Source organism: Oncorhynchus clarkii, chromosome 2, assembly GCF_045791955.1.
Source record: "Oncorhynchus clarkii lewisi isolate Uvic-CL-2024 chromosome 2, UVic_Ocla_1.0, whole genome shotgun sequence".
Classification (NCBI taxonomy): Eukaryota; Metazoa; Chordata; class Actinopteri; order Salmoniformes; family Salmonidae; genus Oncorhynchus; species Oncorhynchus clarkii.
Genome location: NC_092148.1, coordinates 94,264,156 through 94,276,075, shown reverse-complemented (window position 1 = coordinate 94,276,075; position 11,920 = coordinate 94,264,156). Strand labels below are relative to the sequence as shown.

The window sequence follows — 11,920 nt, the reverse complement described above, 5'->3', positions numbered from 1 at the left end:
AACCCTCCCCACCCCAACCCCCCTGCCCCAGACTAATGTGACCCCTGAAGGAGAAAGGGCCGAGAAAGACGGCTCCGGAGAGATGTTTAGCGAAAGCTCCCCAAGTGGGTCAGACATCATAGGGTCGGTGTCGGAAAGCACCATGGAGACTGTGTCAGAAGGTACGGGAGAGGAGGGGGAGAGTAAGGAACACCTCCCCCTACGTAAAAGAAACGCTGAGGAGCTCTCTGACCCCGAACAGGGTGAGGAGAAAAAGGGAAAGGTGGAGTGGGAGAGCTCCCAGGGGGAGGAAGAACCCAGAACCTTCCCCTCCAACTCCCCCAATCAAGTCTCCTTTTTAAGTCCTGTTTTAACCTCCTCTCCCTTCCAAACCCCCTTACCCCGGAGGGAGAGAGAGAAAGTCCCTGAAGACTAACCCCCTTTTAACTTTTCAATGGCTTTTCTTCTAGCACTGTTTTTACTCACCCCTTTCATGGCTTTTAAAATCACCACTATAAACGTGAGGAGCGTAAAGACAGCAACAAGAGCACAGTCGGTTTTTCTCCTTTTTAGAAAGGTTTAACTCTGATGTGTTTTTACTACAGGAGTGTGGTCTACCCTTTTTATCCTCTTACAGGAAATGGGAGGATAAGTGGCGGCACGGGCCCTCCATTTGGAGTGGTTCCAATTTTAACAAGAACGACGGTGTTGCCATTTTAATCAAGACCCCACAGGTGGTGGTGAAGGGGAGCACAGTGGTGGTAGGTGGGCGTGCTCTTTTAGCCAACTGTACTTTTATGGGGAGGGATTTTAACGTGCTAAACGTGTATGGTTTTAACGATAAACATGACCGGTGTGCACTTTTAGAGGACCTGCAGTCCCACATGCTAGGGAGGGATCCTCTAGTGGTGGGTGGGGATTTTAATTGTGTTTTAAGCAGAGCAGACAGGAGAGGGGCAGGAGGGGATTTTAAGGTAGACAGGTCAAGTGTTTTATTGCAAGTGCTGTGCAGGGATTTTAAACTGACTGACTGTTTTAAAACCCTGCATCCAAGAGAGGAGGGCTTCACCTGGACCAGTGGTGATGGCACCAGAGCCTCTCGCATTGATTATCTGTTTACCCGGGACTGTCCCCCAACTGATGCTAGAATAACCCCTGCTTTCTTCTCAGACCACGTAATGCTGACGTGCACCCTTTCACTATCTTCGGGTGTGACTGTGGGAAGAGGGCCCTGGAAACTGAACTGCTCCCTTCTAGAAGATGATAGAGTAGTTAGTCAGTACAGAGAGCAGTTCAGCCAGTGGCAGACGCTACAGGACTTCTTTGACACGCGAGCACAGTGGTGGGAAATGGTGAAGGAAAGGACAAGGACCTTCTTTAGAGAGATAGGAAAGGAAAAAAGCAGAGAAAAAGATAGACGCATGGTGGGACTGCAAAAGCGACTGGAAAGGTATTTTAACCTATGCCAACAGGGCCTTGATTTTAACCAAGAAATTAAAGAAGTAAAGAAGGAAATGGCACTTTTAGCAGAACAGAGAAGCAAGGGGGTTATTTTAAGAAGCAAGGAAAGGGAATTAGAAGAGGGGGAGAAGTGCACTAGGTACTTTTTTAAGAAAATAATTAGTAAGGGTAGGATTATGACAGGATTGAGAAACAAGGACGGGGTTTTAAAAACAGACACAGAGGGAATAAAGGAAGTGGTCGAGGACTTTTATGGGGAACTGTTTGGGGTAAAAGATGTGTGCGAGGGAACAATGGGGGACCTTTTAACATGCATCGACAAGACCTTACCCAATACAGACGACCTGAAAAAAGACCTGACGAGGACAGAAATCGACCAAGGACTGAAACGTTTTAAGAGGGGTAAATCACCGGGGGAGGACGGCCTCCCTTTGGAGTTTTATCTGACCTTTTGGGATGTTTTAGCCGACGAACTTCTGACTGTTTTTACTGACTTCGAACACCTCGACAGACTACCCGACAGTTTTAGAGTGGGGATCGTGACTCTTTTACATAAGAAAAACGACAGGACGGACCTGAAAAACTGGAGACCGATTACCCTTTTAAACTTTGATTGTAAACTTTTTACCAAGGTTTTAACACTCAGAATGTCTTCTGTTTTAGGGGAGGTGATCCACCCGGACCAAACCTGTGCCGTGCCCGGAAGGAAGATCACGGACAGCCTGATACTGATCCGAGATGCCATCTGTTATGCGAGAGACAGAAACATGCGGCTTGTAGTCCTAAATTTAGATTTTGAAAAAGCCTTTGATCGGGTCTCGCACCAGTACCTCTTTAAGGTACTGCAAAAAATGGGTTTCCCGGACAGGTTCTTAGCTTGGGTGGGACTGCTGTACGGGGACATCACCAGCAAAATCCTTGTAAATGGGCATCTGTCAAAAGCAGTGGGAGTACACTGCGGCGTCCGTCAGGGCTGTCCGTTATCTCCCCTTCTGTTCGTGGCCTGTATTGAACCACTGGCACAGGTCTTGAGAAGGGACCAAGGGATCAGTGGGGTGGGTATCCCGGGGAGTGGGGGGATGACCGCCAAGTGCGTCTTTTACATGGACGACGTCAACATTTTATGTACCGACCTTTTATCCGTCGACAGGACTCTGGACAGGACTGACTGGTACGGACGAGCCTCTGGGGCGAGACTGAACAGAGACAAGACAGAGGCCCAATTCTTCGGACCGTGGGCAGACCCAGACTTGACCAGACTACCTCTGACAGTTAAACTGACGGACATAAGGGTACTGGGGGTAAAGTTTGACCGGGGGGGAGGAGGGAGCGGTAACTGGAGCGGAATCCTGGGGACGGTAAGACAGAGACTGGGTTTTTGGGGACTACGACAGCTGACTTTTGAGGGCAAGGTTTTAATCATTAAAGCTGTGATTTTACCTGTGCTTTTATTAATCAGTTCTGTTTTTATCCCCCCTCGAAGGAGCATTTTAGACCTGGAGCGGACGCTGTTTTACTTCCTGTGGGGATGCAAGTGGGAGAGGCTGAGGAGGGAGGTGGTCAAGAGGCCCAGGTCCAAGGGGGGGAAAGGCTTGCCTGACCTCTACTTGTTCCTGGGCAGCCGCTACACAGCGTTACATCTGACTCTTGCCACCTCCCCGGTCAACAACAAGACCCAGGCCCTCGCACGGTTCTGGCTGGGATCTTACCTCAGGACTCTGAGGCTGATCCCAGTCGACCTGCGAGCCCCAGTCTCTTTCCTGCTACCCCCGCACTACGTCCAGCTCCAGAAGTTTTTAAGACATTTTAAACTGGAAAAAGAAACAGTCACGGTTTTAACAAAACACCGCTCTCTTCTCTCTCTTGTGCAGGATCGGGAACCAGTGTGTCCAGTGCGCGGGCTCGCTATAGGTGAGCCCACAACGGTTTGGCGCAACGTGGCCCATCCTGCTCTCCTGAATCGGCATCGGGACCTGTCCTGGATGGTCGCCCACGAGATCCTCCCGGTCAGGGCCGTTATGCACTCACGGGGCATGGCGAGGACATCCGCGTGCCCCCGACCAGGCTGCGGCCAAGAAGAGTCGGTGAGGCACATGCTCTGGGAGTGCAGAGCCGCCAGGGACCTGTGGAAGGAAGCAGGCCCCCTGATCACCTCGTGTCTGCCAGCAGGGGAGGACCTAACACCTCAGCTCGTGCTGTATGGGGTGGGCCGAAGGCCCATTCCATCGAAGGCCTTCACCAAGCTCTGGCCCACCCTCACGTGCCTGAAGGAAGCACTGTGGTCCTCCCGTAACCTGCTGGTAGCGAAAAACGTAGAGACCACCCCCCAGGCAGTGGCCATGGTAGCCACGGAAGCCCTGGGGTGGTACGGAAGGAAGGGGGCCTCGACCCCAGGCGAAGGGTCCCCCACAACACCCTAGGTCCCGGCGGCCACGGCCTGACAGCGCTGCGGCGCCTAGGGCGATGCGCCTAGGGGAGGGATCTCCTCTGGGCCCCGAAGGACGGGACGATGATCTATTCAGAAGAGCAGGATGAGGTGAGCTTGATAAAGACTCACCCCCCCTCCTGTACAAGGGACTGAAGACAGCCTTTTAACAAAGTGACTTTTTAACATGGTTTTTCATGTCTTAAAAATGTTTTACCTTTGTTAGATCATTAGTACACATTTTAAATGGCTTTTACAGATTTGATGTTTTTACAAGGAAAGTACTTTTATCCATGGTTGTTTTCATTGGTTTTAACAACATGTACTTTTTAACAAATTTAAATGTAACTTTCAAATGCTGTGTTTTATGCTTTGTTGCCGTTTTTATGTGTATCAATGATGTAAAAAATGTATGAGCTGTTTTTAAAGGAAATGCATCAATAAAACTTTTCCAAAAGAAAAGAAAAAGTCTGTTCTTATCAGTTTAATATCTGATAGTCCCCTATCTGGGGACCATATATTAAATTGTTTTTTGGAATAGGGAGATGGAATAGGGGCTTGCTCCGTCCACTCCACGCATCGACCTGGTATTGCAGTACCTCCAGGAAAGGTGCACCCTCTGCCGTTGTAAAGGAAAAGTAGACTAAGTTATTTTATCAGAATCATGATGCGTTTAAGTAAATCTATGTCAATGATGCCTCGACAGTGCAAGTCAGTCACCCAATTATTCTAAGAAAGTTATATTTGTCACATGTGCCGAATACAACTTTACCGTAATATTTTACTTACAATTCCTTAACCAACAATGCAGTTTTAAGAACATTTAAAAAATTAACACAATAACAATAACGAGTCAATGTGAGGGGGTACAGGTTAGTCATTATATTGACTATGACAACTGATATGAATGGTGAGTTGATCATCACATCAACGTTTATTTGTCACGTGCACAGGATACAGGGTGTAAACGGTACAGTGAAGTGTTTACGTGCATCATATATACACATTACAATACAATAATGAACAACGGTCTAAACCATTCGTTTTTTTTTGGAACAAGGTTGTCGAGTTTCAAAACAGCGTCCATAAAACAGAGAGAGCTGTTGCAAAACAGTACATGGATTTTCAAAATGTAGTTGTCTTTTTAAAACATAATCAATGCATTCATCAAAATTATATTATTATTATTAAATTGCAAATACATTCATCGAAAGAACACGACTGCTTGCAAAAAAAGATTAACGCGACTATACTTGTCTCTTGAGTCCAAGCAGACAAAACAGAAAGTTAGTTTGTATTTTAAAAATCCGAGTAGATACATACAAACAAATAGTGCTGGTGCATGAACTCTAAAACATCACGTGGTTCATCAGTAGCCATGGGAAATGTAGTTCTTTTCACACTGATCTACAATAGAAATGTCAACTGAATAGTGCTGGTGCATGAAAACGTCATTTGAATCATCTAGGCCTATTTTGAACATTTAAAGGACTTTGTTGCATAAAATCATTTTAGAAGGAAAATGTACTATACAGTAAATAGGTCACAATAATGAGAATATTCCTCAGAAGAAGTAAGCACCATGGTGTTAAAGCTGGCCAAGTTGAAATGGCTGAGAGAAAGAAGGAGGAGCGTGAGGAGAGAGGACAAAGAGAGAGGCAAGATGCCTGGTACAGTTTATAGATGTAGTGTGAGCATATTTCCTCTGAGTGTGTATATTCTATTCATAGCTATGCCAGCCTGTCTGTTCCAAAGCTCCATTGGCTGGCTTGCATATTCTCTTGTATATCTTGGCATTAAGGGAGGCATGTCCTGTCATTCACACTGCCAACATTGGGCAGTAGAATCTTTATTCATTTACCAGTGTCGAAGCCTGGCAAACAATCCCCTCTAAAAAAATAAGCTTGCATTTAAAAATATTTAAAAAATGTAGTAGAAGGGCCAACACCCAAAAAAAGCCTTTTCAAGTCAACTGGTACCAACACTCTTCATGTTGTTAGCTGAACCTCAGTCTAGATTGAGACTTCCAGGATCTCTCCATGTCCATCTTTAGCCTACCTGCCATTACAAAACAGAAGAAAACCTGGTATTAAAGGATTGGAATAGACACAGCTCATCTCCTCAAAGGGGAAAAGTGTACTCAGACAAATAAATGACCTGTTGAGAGAAACAGGAAACATTCCAACAACAAGTGGGTGATATGTGGCCTACATAAACCAGATCCAGCCATTCATGTAGTCGGAGACATTAAAAAGCCTTTATGTTTCGGGCTGCATCATTTAACTGTTCTAACTCAAAACAAATTACCTACAAGTGGGGAGAACAAGTATTTGATAACCTGCAAAATCGGCAGTGTTTCCTACTTACAAAGCATGTAGAGGTCTGTAATTTGTATCGTTGGTACACTTCCACTGTGAGAGACAGAATCCAAAACAAAAATCCAGAAAATCACATTGTATGATTTGAGTAATTTATTTGCATTTTATTGCATAAGTATTTGATCACCTACCAACTAGTAAGAATTCCGGCTCTCACAGACCTGTTAGTTTTTCTTTAAGAAGCCTCCTGTTCTCCACTCATTACCTGTATAAAAGACACCTGTCCACACACTCAATCAAACAGACTCCAACCTCTCCACAATGGCCAAGACCAGAGATCTGTGTAAGGACATCAGGCATAAAATTGTAGACCTGCACAAGGCTGGGATGGGCTACAGGACAATAGGCAAGCAGCTTGGTGAGATGGCAACAACTGTTGGCGCAGTTATTAGAAAATGGAAGAAGTTCAAGATGACGGTCAATCACCCTCGGTCTGGGGCTCCATGCAAGATCTCACCTCGTGGGGCATCAATGATCATGAGGAAGGTGAGGGATCAGCCCAGAACTACAAGGCAGGACCTGGTCAATGACCTGAAGCTGGGACCACAGTCGCAAAGAAAACCATTTGCAACACACTACGCCGTCATTGATTAAAATACTGCAGCGCACGCAAGGTCCCCCTGCTCAAGCCAGCGCATGTCCAGGTCTGTCTGAAGTTTGCCAATGACCATCTGGATGATCCAGAGGAGGGATGGGAGAAGGTCATGTGGTCTGATGAGACAAAAATAGAGCTTAATGGTCTAAACTCCACTTGCCGTGTTTGGAGGAAGAAGGATGAGTACAACCCCAAGAACACCATCCCAACCGTGAAGCATGGAGGTGGAAACATCATTCTTTGGGGATGCTTTTCTGCAAAGGGGACAGGACGACTGCACCGTATTGAGGGGAGGATGGATGGGGCCATGTATCGCGAAATCTTGGCCAACAACCTCCTTCCCTCAGTAAGAGCATTGAAGATGGGTCGTGGCTGGGTCTTCCAGCATGACAACGACCCGAAACACACAGCCAGGGCAACTAAGGAGTGGCTCCGTAAGAAGCATCTCAAGGTCCTGGAGTGGCCTAGCCAGTCTCCAGACCTGAACCCAATAGAAAATCTTTGGAGGGAGCTGAAAGTCCGTATTGCCCCGCGACAGCCCCGAAACCTGAAGGATCTGGATAAGGTCTGTATGGAGGAGTGGGCCAAAATCCCTGCTGCAGTGTGTGCAAACCTGGTCAAGGAAACGTATGATCTCTAATTGGCAAACAAAGGTTTCTGTACCAAATATTAAGTTCTGCTTTTCTGATGTATCAAATACTTATGTCATTCATTAATTAATTACTTAAAAATCATACAATGTGATTTTCTGGATTTTTGTTTTAGATTCCGTCTCTCACAGTTTAAGTGTACCTATGATAAAAATTACAGACCTCTACATGCTTTGTAAGTAGGAAAACCTGCAAAATCGGCAGTGTGTCAAATACTTGTTCTCCCCACTGTATATGATTCATTCATTTTATTTTATATAATATCTATAAGCCAGCAAAGAATACAAGGTTAGGCCATCTTGCCTTTCTCAAAGGTGTGCCGATTCGTTAAGAGACTCACCTCTTGAAGTTGCAGGCAGACTGTGACATGACATAATCTGTGTTCACTGTGTTGAAAATACGAGGACTAACCTTCAGCCCTCCTCCTCCTCCTCCAGGTGGAGACGGTCTCATCTCTTGTTTCTCCATCTCCTTATTCTTTTTATTTCTCTCAACTGCTTGGGGGTTTTTGACGCCCCTGGAGGTTGTCTAAGAGGAGATGGAGAGGTCAGAATGGCAGCTACAGACACACGGCTGTGTCCCCACTGGCACTCTATTCCCTATATAGTGCACTACTTTAGACCAGTGCCCTATAGAACCCTATTCCCTATATAGTGCACTACTTTAGACCAGAGCCCTATAGAACCCTATTCCCTATATACAGTGCACTACTTTAGACCAGGGCCCTATAGAACCATATTCCCTATATAGTGCACTATTTTAGACCAGGGCCCTATAGAACCCTATATAGTGCACTACTTTAGACCAGGGCCCTATAGAACCCTATTCCCTATATAGTGCACTACTTTAGACCAGAGCCCTATAGAATCCTATTCCCTATATAGTGCACTACTTCAGACCAGAGCCCTATAGAACCCTATTCCCTATATAGTGCACTACTTCAGACCATGGCCCATAGACTTGTAACAGTATAGTCAACACTAACGTCTCTCATCATGTGTTCAGTTGAAACAAGTTAATTCATTGTCTTCCGTTCACTTCACTTCATTGATCTTTTCAGAAATGGGTCTCTCATAACTGAGAGCTTTTACAGGCAAGAGTTTTACTAGAATACAGGCCTACATGTGCATGTCATTATCTGACTAGAAATATTATGTTGAACATAATTCTGTTTGTACGGTTAAATGCTAGATACAGAAGCGTTGCATATCAAACTGAGCTTCCTGAGAGAGGATAGTGCTCGCCATTGGATAGAGCAGCCAGATGTAAGACTTCCTGAGAGAGGATAGTGCTCGCCATTGGACAGAGCAGCCAGATGTCAGACTTCCTGAGAGAGGATAGTGCTCGCCATTGGCCTGGTCCCAGATCTGTTAGAGGCATTGAGCTCCAGTATATAGTGTTGTTGTGTCAGGGAAAGCATAAGTTATAGCCTGGTCCCAGATCTGTTAGAGGCATTAAGCTCCAGTATAAAGTGTTGTTGTGTCAGGGAAAGCATAAGTTATAGCCTGGTCCCAGATCTGTTAGAGGCATTAAGCTCCAGTATAAAGTGTTGTTGTGTCAGGGAAAGCATAAGCTATAGCCTGGTTCCAGATCTCTTTGTGCCATCTTGCCAACTCCTGTGGTCAAAGGAATGACAATAACCATTGGAGCTGGCAAGACAGCACAAACAGATTGGGAACTAGGGTAAGGAACGTTTTTAAAAGGTTAAGACAGAATGACAAAGTGTGCAGCGTCAGAAGTGAGAGGTGGGTGGTGTGGGAGGTGGGAGGAAATACCAGCCAGGTCAAGACATTGAGAACATGGTCTTCATACTCACCTCGATGCTTTAGTAGGCCGACATGCTTTATGGGTTGGATACAATTGGCTTTGACTGAAGAATTTCTGTATAACAGTAAAAATACCCACCAGTCTTATGAGGAGCTACTAAACATTATGATTGAAGAGACATTAGTAGCCTTGCAACAAAAGGGTACAAACACCATAAATTGGATTTCTAGATTGGATTTCTTGGTTCAAGGCTCGTTTTATAGGCTAACCTTTTCACACTACTGAGCCGAATCAAGCTGCAGTGTGCTGACCTGGTTACACGGCACATCTACCGTACAGATGTAGGATCTTAATTTGAGACAGTTTGCTACAGCCCAAACTTAATCATGCAGCAACAGGAAATGTGAATTATTATGTGTATTATATATTTTTTTTTTTGTAGGAGTTGATAAATTTTTCGTAAGGGAATAATCGAGTCTGAAATTTCACAGCGAAAATTACAAACTTCACAATACTTTTTAAATCTCAAAATACACTGCAAGTTTTAAATGACCTGCATTGCAGGACAGTTCTCCTGCAACAGGGTGATCACAGTAAGATCCTACATCTGTAGCTGCTGGAACCGTGCTGGGAAAGGATTGGAGCCAGCACAGTAGGGTTTTTCGGTCAGTTAACACGATATTGTAAAAAGGATAGCTAATAAGATCTCTCTTCTCCCAGCAGACTCCACTCTGTCTCAGTAAGCTCTTCTACGCTATACGAATAACAAGACTTGGAGAGTGGCTGGCTGCTGAGATTAACTAGTAGAGTTGAGATGATAAACCATACCGATCACTTATCACGGGCATTTTGCAGATATCGTTCATTACGATAAGTAGCCTATACTAGAGAAATGTGTTTGAAATGAAATATGACTGATTGTTAATGGAACAATTAATGGCTACAACTATCCAACTAGTAGTAGTTTAAAATGTTTTTGTTATAAACTTTATCGTTATTGCATCAATTCAGCCAATTTATCCCAATATTGATTTTTGTCCGTATCGCCCAGCTCTACTGACTGTTCAGTGGTTGTCTACAGTATGCCACTTAGAAGACACCCATCCAAGCTAAATGACTCATGGTACAGTGGTGTACAGGATCCCTGTGGGAACTGAACCCACAACCTCACCACACCCTAATCCAACTGAGCCACACAGGACCACCATGTGTAGGCTATATAGGACTGGTTTCCTGGACACAGATTAATCCTAGTCCTGGTCTAAAAAAAATAAAAGTTTAATGGTGAATCTCCATAGAAAATGCTTTTCAGTCCTGGACTAGGCTTAATCTGTGTCCGGGAAACCAGCCCGTCGCTGTACCAGTGTAAGCCTACCTTATATGGTTGTCATAAAAACTGGTCCAAAACAGTCATACCTCTTTCTGTCTCTGCTCAGCTGTCTCTGTCAGCTGACGTCTCCTTGTCTCCTGGGAAGGAAGCAGAACATGATGTTGAGTATAAGGAACATTTTTAAAAACAACGTTAATGAAATTCATGAGAAAAAATATATATTGAACGAGAGACCTGAAGAGCAGAGATCTGAATGGGAACGTATAAATCTGATTGTTTTGGTGTTTGTTGGTTATGCTGTTATGTTAAATTGTTTCATTTTGGAATCCAACTATATGTACAATTTGTTTACGATGTTGACCTGAAACATGGACAATAGTGTGTATAAATATATAAAGTGTAACTCGCTAGTTACCGCCAGCACCCAAGCTAATAATGAACCTAGCTACTGTAACTAGTTACTTACTCGATCTGGTGTGGGGGACAAGTCGTTTCCAGATCCACCATGGCACGGTAAACACATCCCCATATTTGAGCAAGGAAATCAAAATGTTTACTTTCAGTGTTGAATGATTGTTGACTAGATTGAGCTACTTAACGTTAGTTCGCTACATCTAGAAGAACCCAGCAGGCAAAATGGGCTAGTTAAGTTAGTTAGTCTTGTGCACATCGACAAAAAGTGTCTACCCACTCTGCTTTTGATAAATCTACGAGCTAACTAACTATAAGCACTTGATATATTTTTTCTCTCCATCTAACCACTTGTTGAAACGACGGGGTCATTTGGAAAAACGTCCACTTGAAAGACAGGGTGGGAGGGGAAGACTTCGCCAATGTAAACACAGAATATGAGCTGTGTTCAAGAACAAATAAGAACTCAGACGGGCTTGTTATTCTTCTATGATATAACGGGGGTCCGCAAACAAACGTTAAAAGGTGTTTGCCACCACCTATTGTGCTGGAGTGTCTGATCAATCACAACATTAGCTCCACATTTCTAAATCCTCCTACCTAACTCAGTACTTCTGAGAAAAAATAAGAAAAAAAGAGCCCTACTAACTTCTACAAAAAACCTCCCTCATCCCCCTTCCAAACCTCTCCAACCTCAATCCAACACTTCAGTCTTTCCCTCTCTTCAACATACTTACAACAACACATGCTCCATCGTTTCATTGACCATACACTCCAGACACAAACCATTCACATGTTGCCAACCAGATGTAATGACCAGTTCAATGTACAATTTTTTTCATTTAACTAGGCAAGTCAGTTAAGAACAAATTCTTATTTATAATGACAGCCTACTGGGGAACAGTGGGTTAACTGCCTTGTTCA

General features: G+C 44.4%; 2 protein-coding genes and 1 pseudogene across 3 annotated transcripts; 2 read left to right on the top strand and 1 right to left on the bottom strand.

Moving 5' to 3' along the window:
• The first annotated feature begins 604 nt into the window (after positions 1–604).
• Positions 605–4,240, top strand: LOC139376545 (uncharacterized). Of its 2 annotated transcripts, XM_071119272.1 has the most exons (3): positions 605–740; positions 2,104–2,279; positions 3,312–4,240. In XM_071119272.1, exons 2-3 carry the CDS (start codon positions 2,208–2,210, stop codon positions 3,858–3,860), a joined length of 621 nt encoding a protein of 206 aa, XP_070975373.1. In that variant the 5' UTR covers positions 605–740; positions 2,104–2,207; the 3' UTR covers positions 3,861–4,240. The 2 variants fall into 2 exon arrangements, with proteins under 2 accessions (XP_070975373.1, XP_070975364.1); XM_071119263.1 differs by lacking the exon at positions 605–740 and having other exon boundaries at positions 1,810–2,279.
• A 67-nt stretch (positions 4,241–4,307) lies between these two features.
• Positions 4,308–4,486, top strand: LOC139383824 (U2 spliceosomal RNA; annotated as a pseudogene).
• An 834-nt stretch (positions 4,487–5,320) lies between these two features.
• Positions 5,321–11,172, bottom strand: LOC139383272 (small VCP/p97-interacting protein-like). Its single transcript, XM_071127721.1, has 4 exons — positions 11,052–11,172; positions 10,672–10,722; positions 7,900–8,016; positions 5,321–5,923 (listed from the first exon to the last, which is right to left on the bottom strand). Exons 1-4 carry the CDS (start codon positions 11,112–11,114, stop codon positions 5,915–5,917), a joined length of 240 nt encoding a protein of 79 aa, XP_070983822.1. The 5' UTR covers positions 11,115–11,172; the 3' UTR covers positions 5,321–5,914.
• Positions 11,173–11,920: the final 748 nt, after the last annotated feature.

Excerpts from the sequence above, each read along its gene's own strand:
- LOC139376545 (XM_071119263.1), top strand. The coding sequence starts at position 2,088 with ATGTCTTCTGTTTTAGGGGAGGTGATCCACCCGGACCAAACCTGTGCC. Across the intron at positions 2,280-3,311 it reads CGCACCAGTACCTCTTTAAG|GATCGGGAACCAGTGTGTCC; the intron begins GTACTGCAAAAA and ends TCTCTTGTGCAG.
- LOC139383272 (XM_071127721.1), bottom strand. The coding sequence starts at position 11,114 with ATGGGGATGTGTTTACCGTGCCATGGTGGATCTGGAAACGACTTGTCC. Across the intron at positions 10,723-11,051 it reads TGTCCCCCACACCAGATCGA|GAGACAAGGAGACGTCAGCT; the intron begins GTAAGTAACTAG and ends CTTCCTTCCCAG. Across the intron at positions 8,017-10,671 it reads CTGAGCAGAGACAGAAAGAG|ACAACCTCCAGGGGCGTCAA; the intron begins GTATGACTGTTT and ends ATCTCCTCTTAG.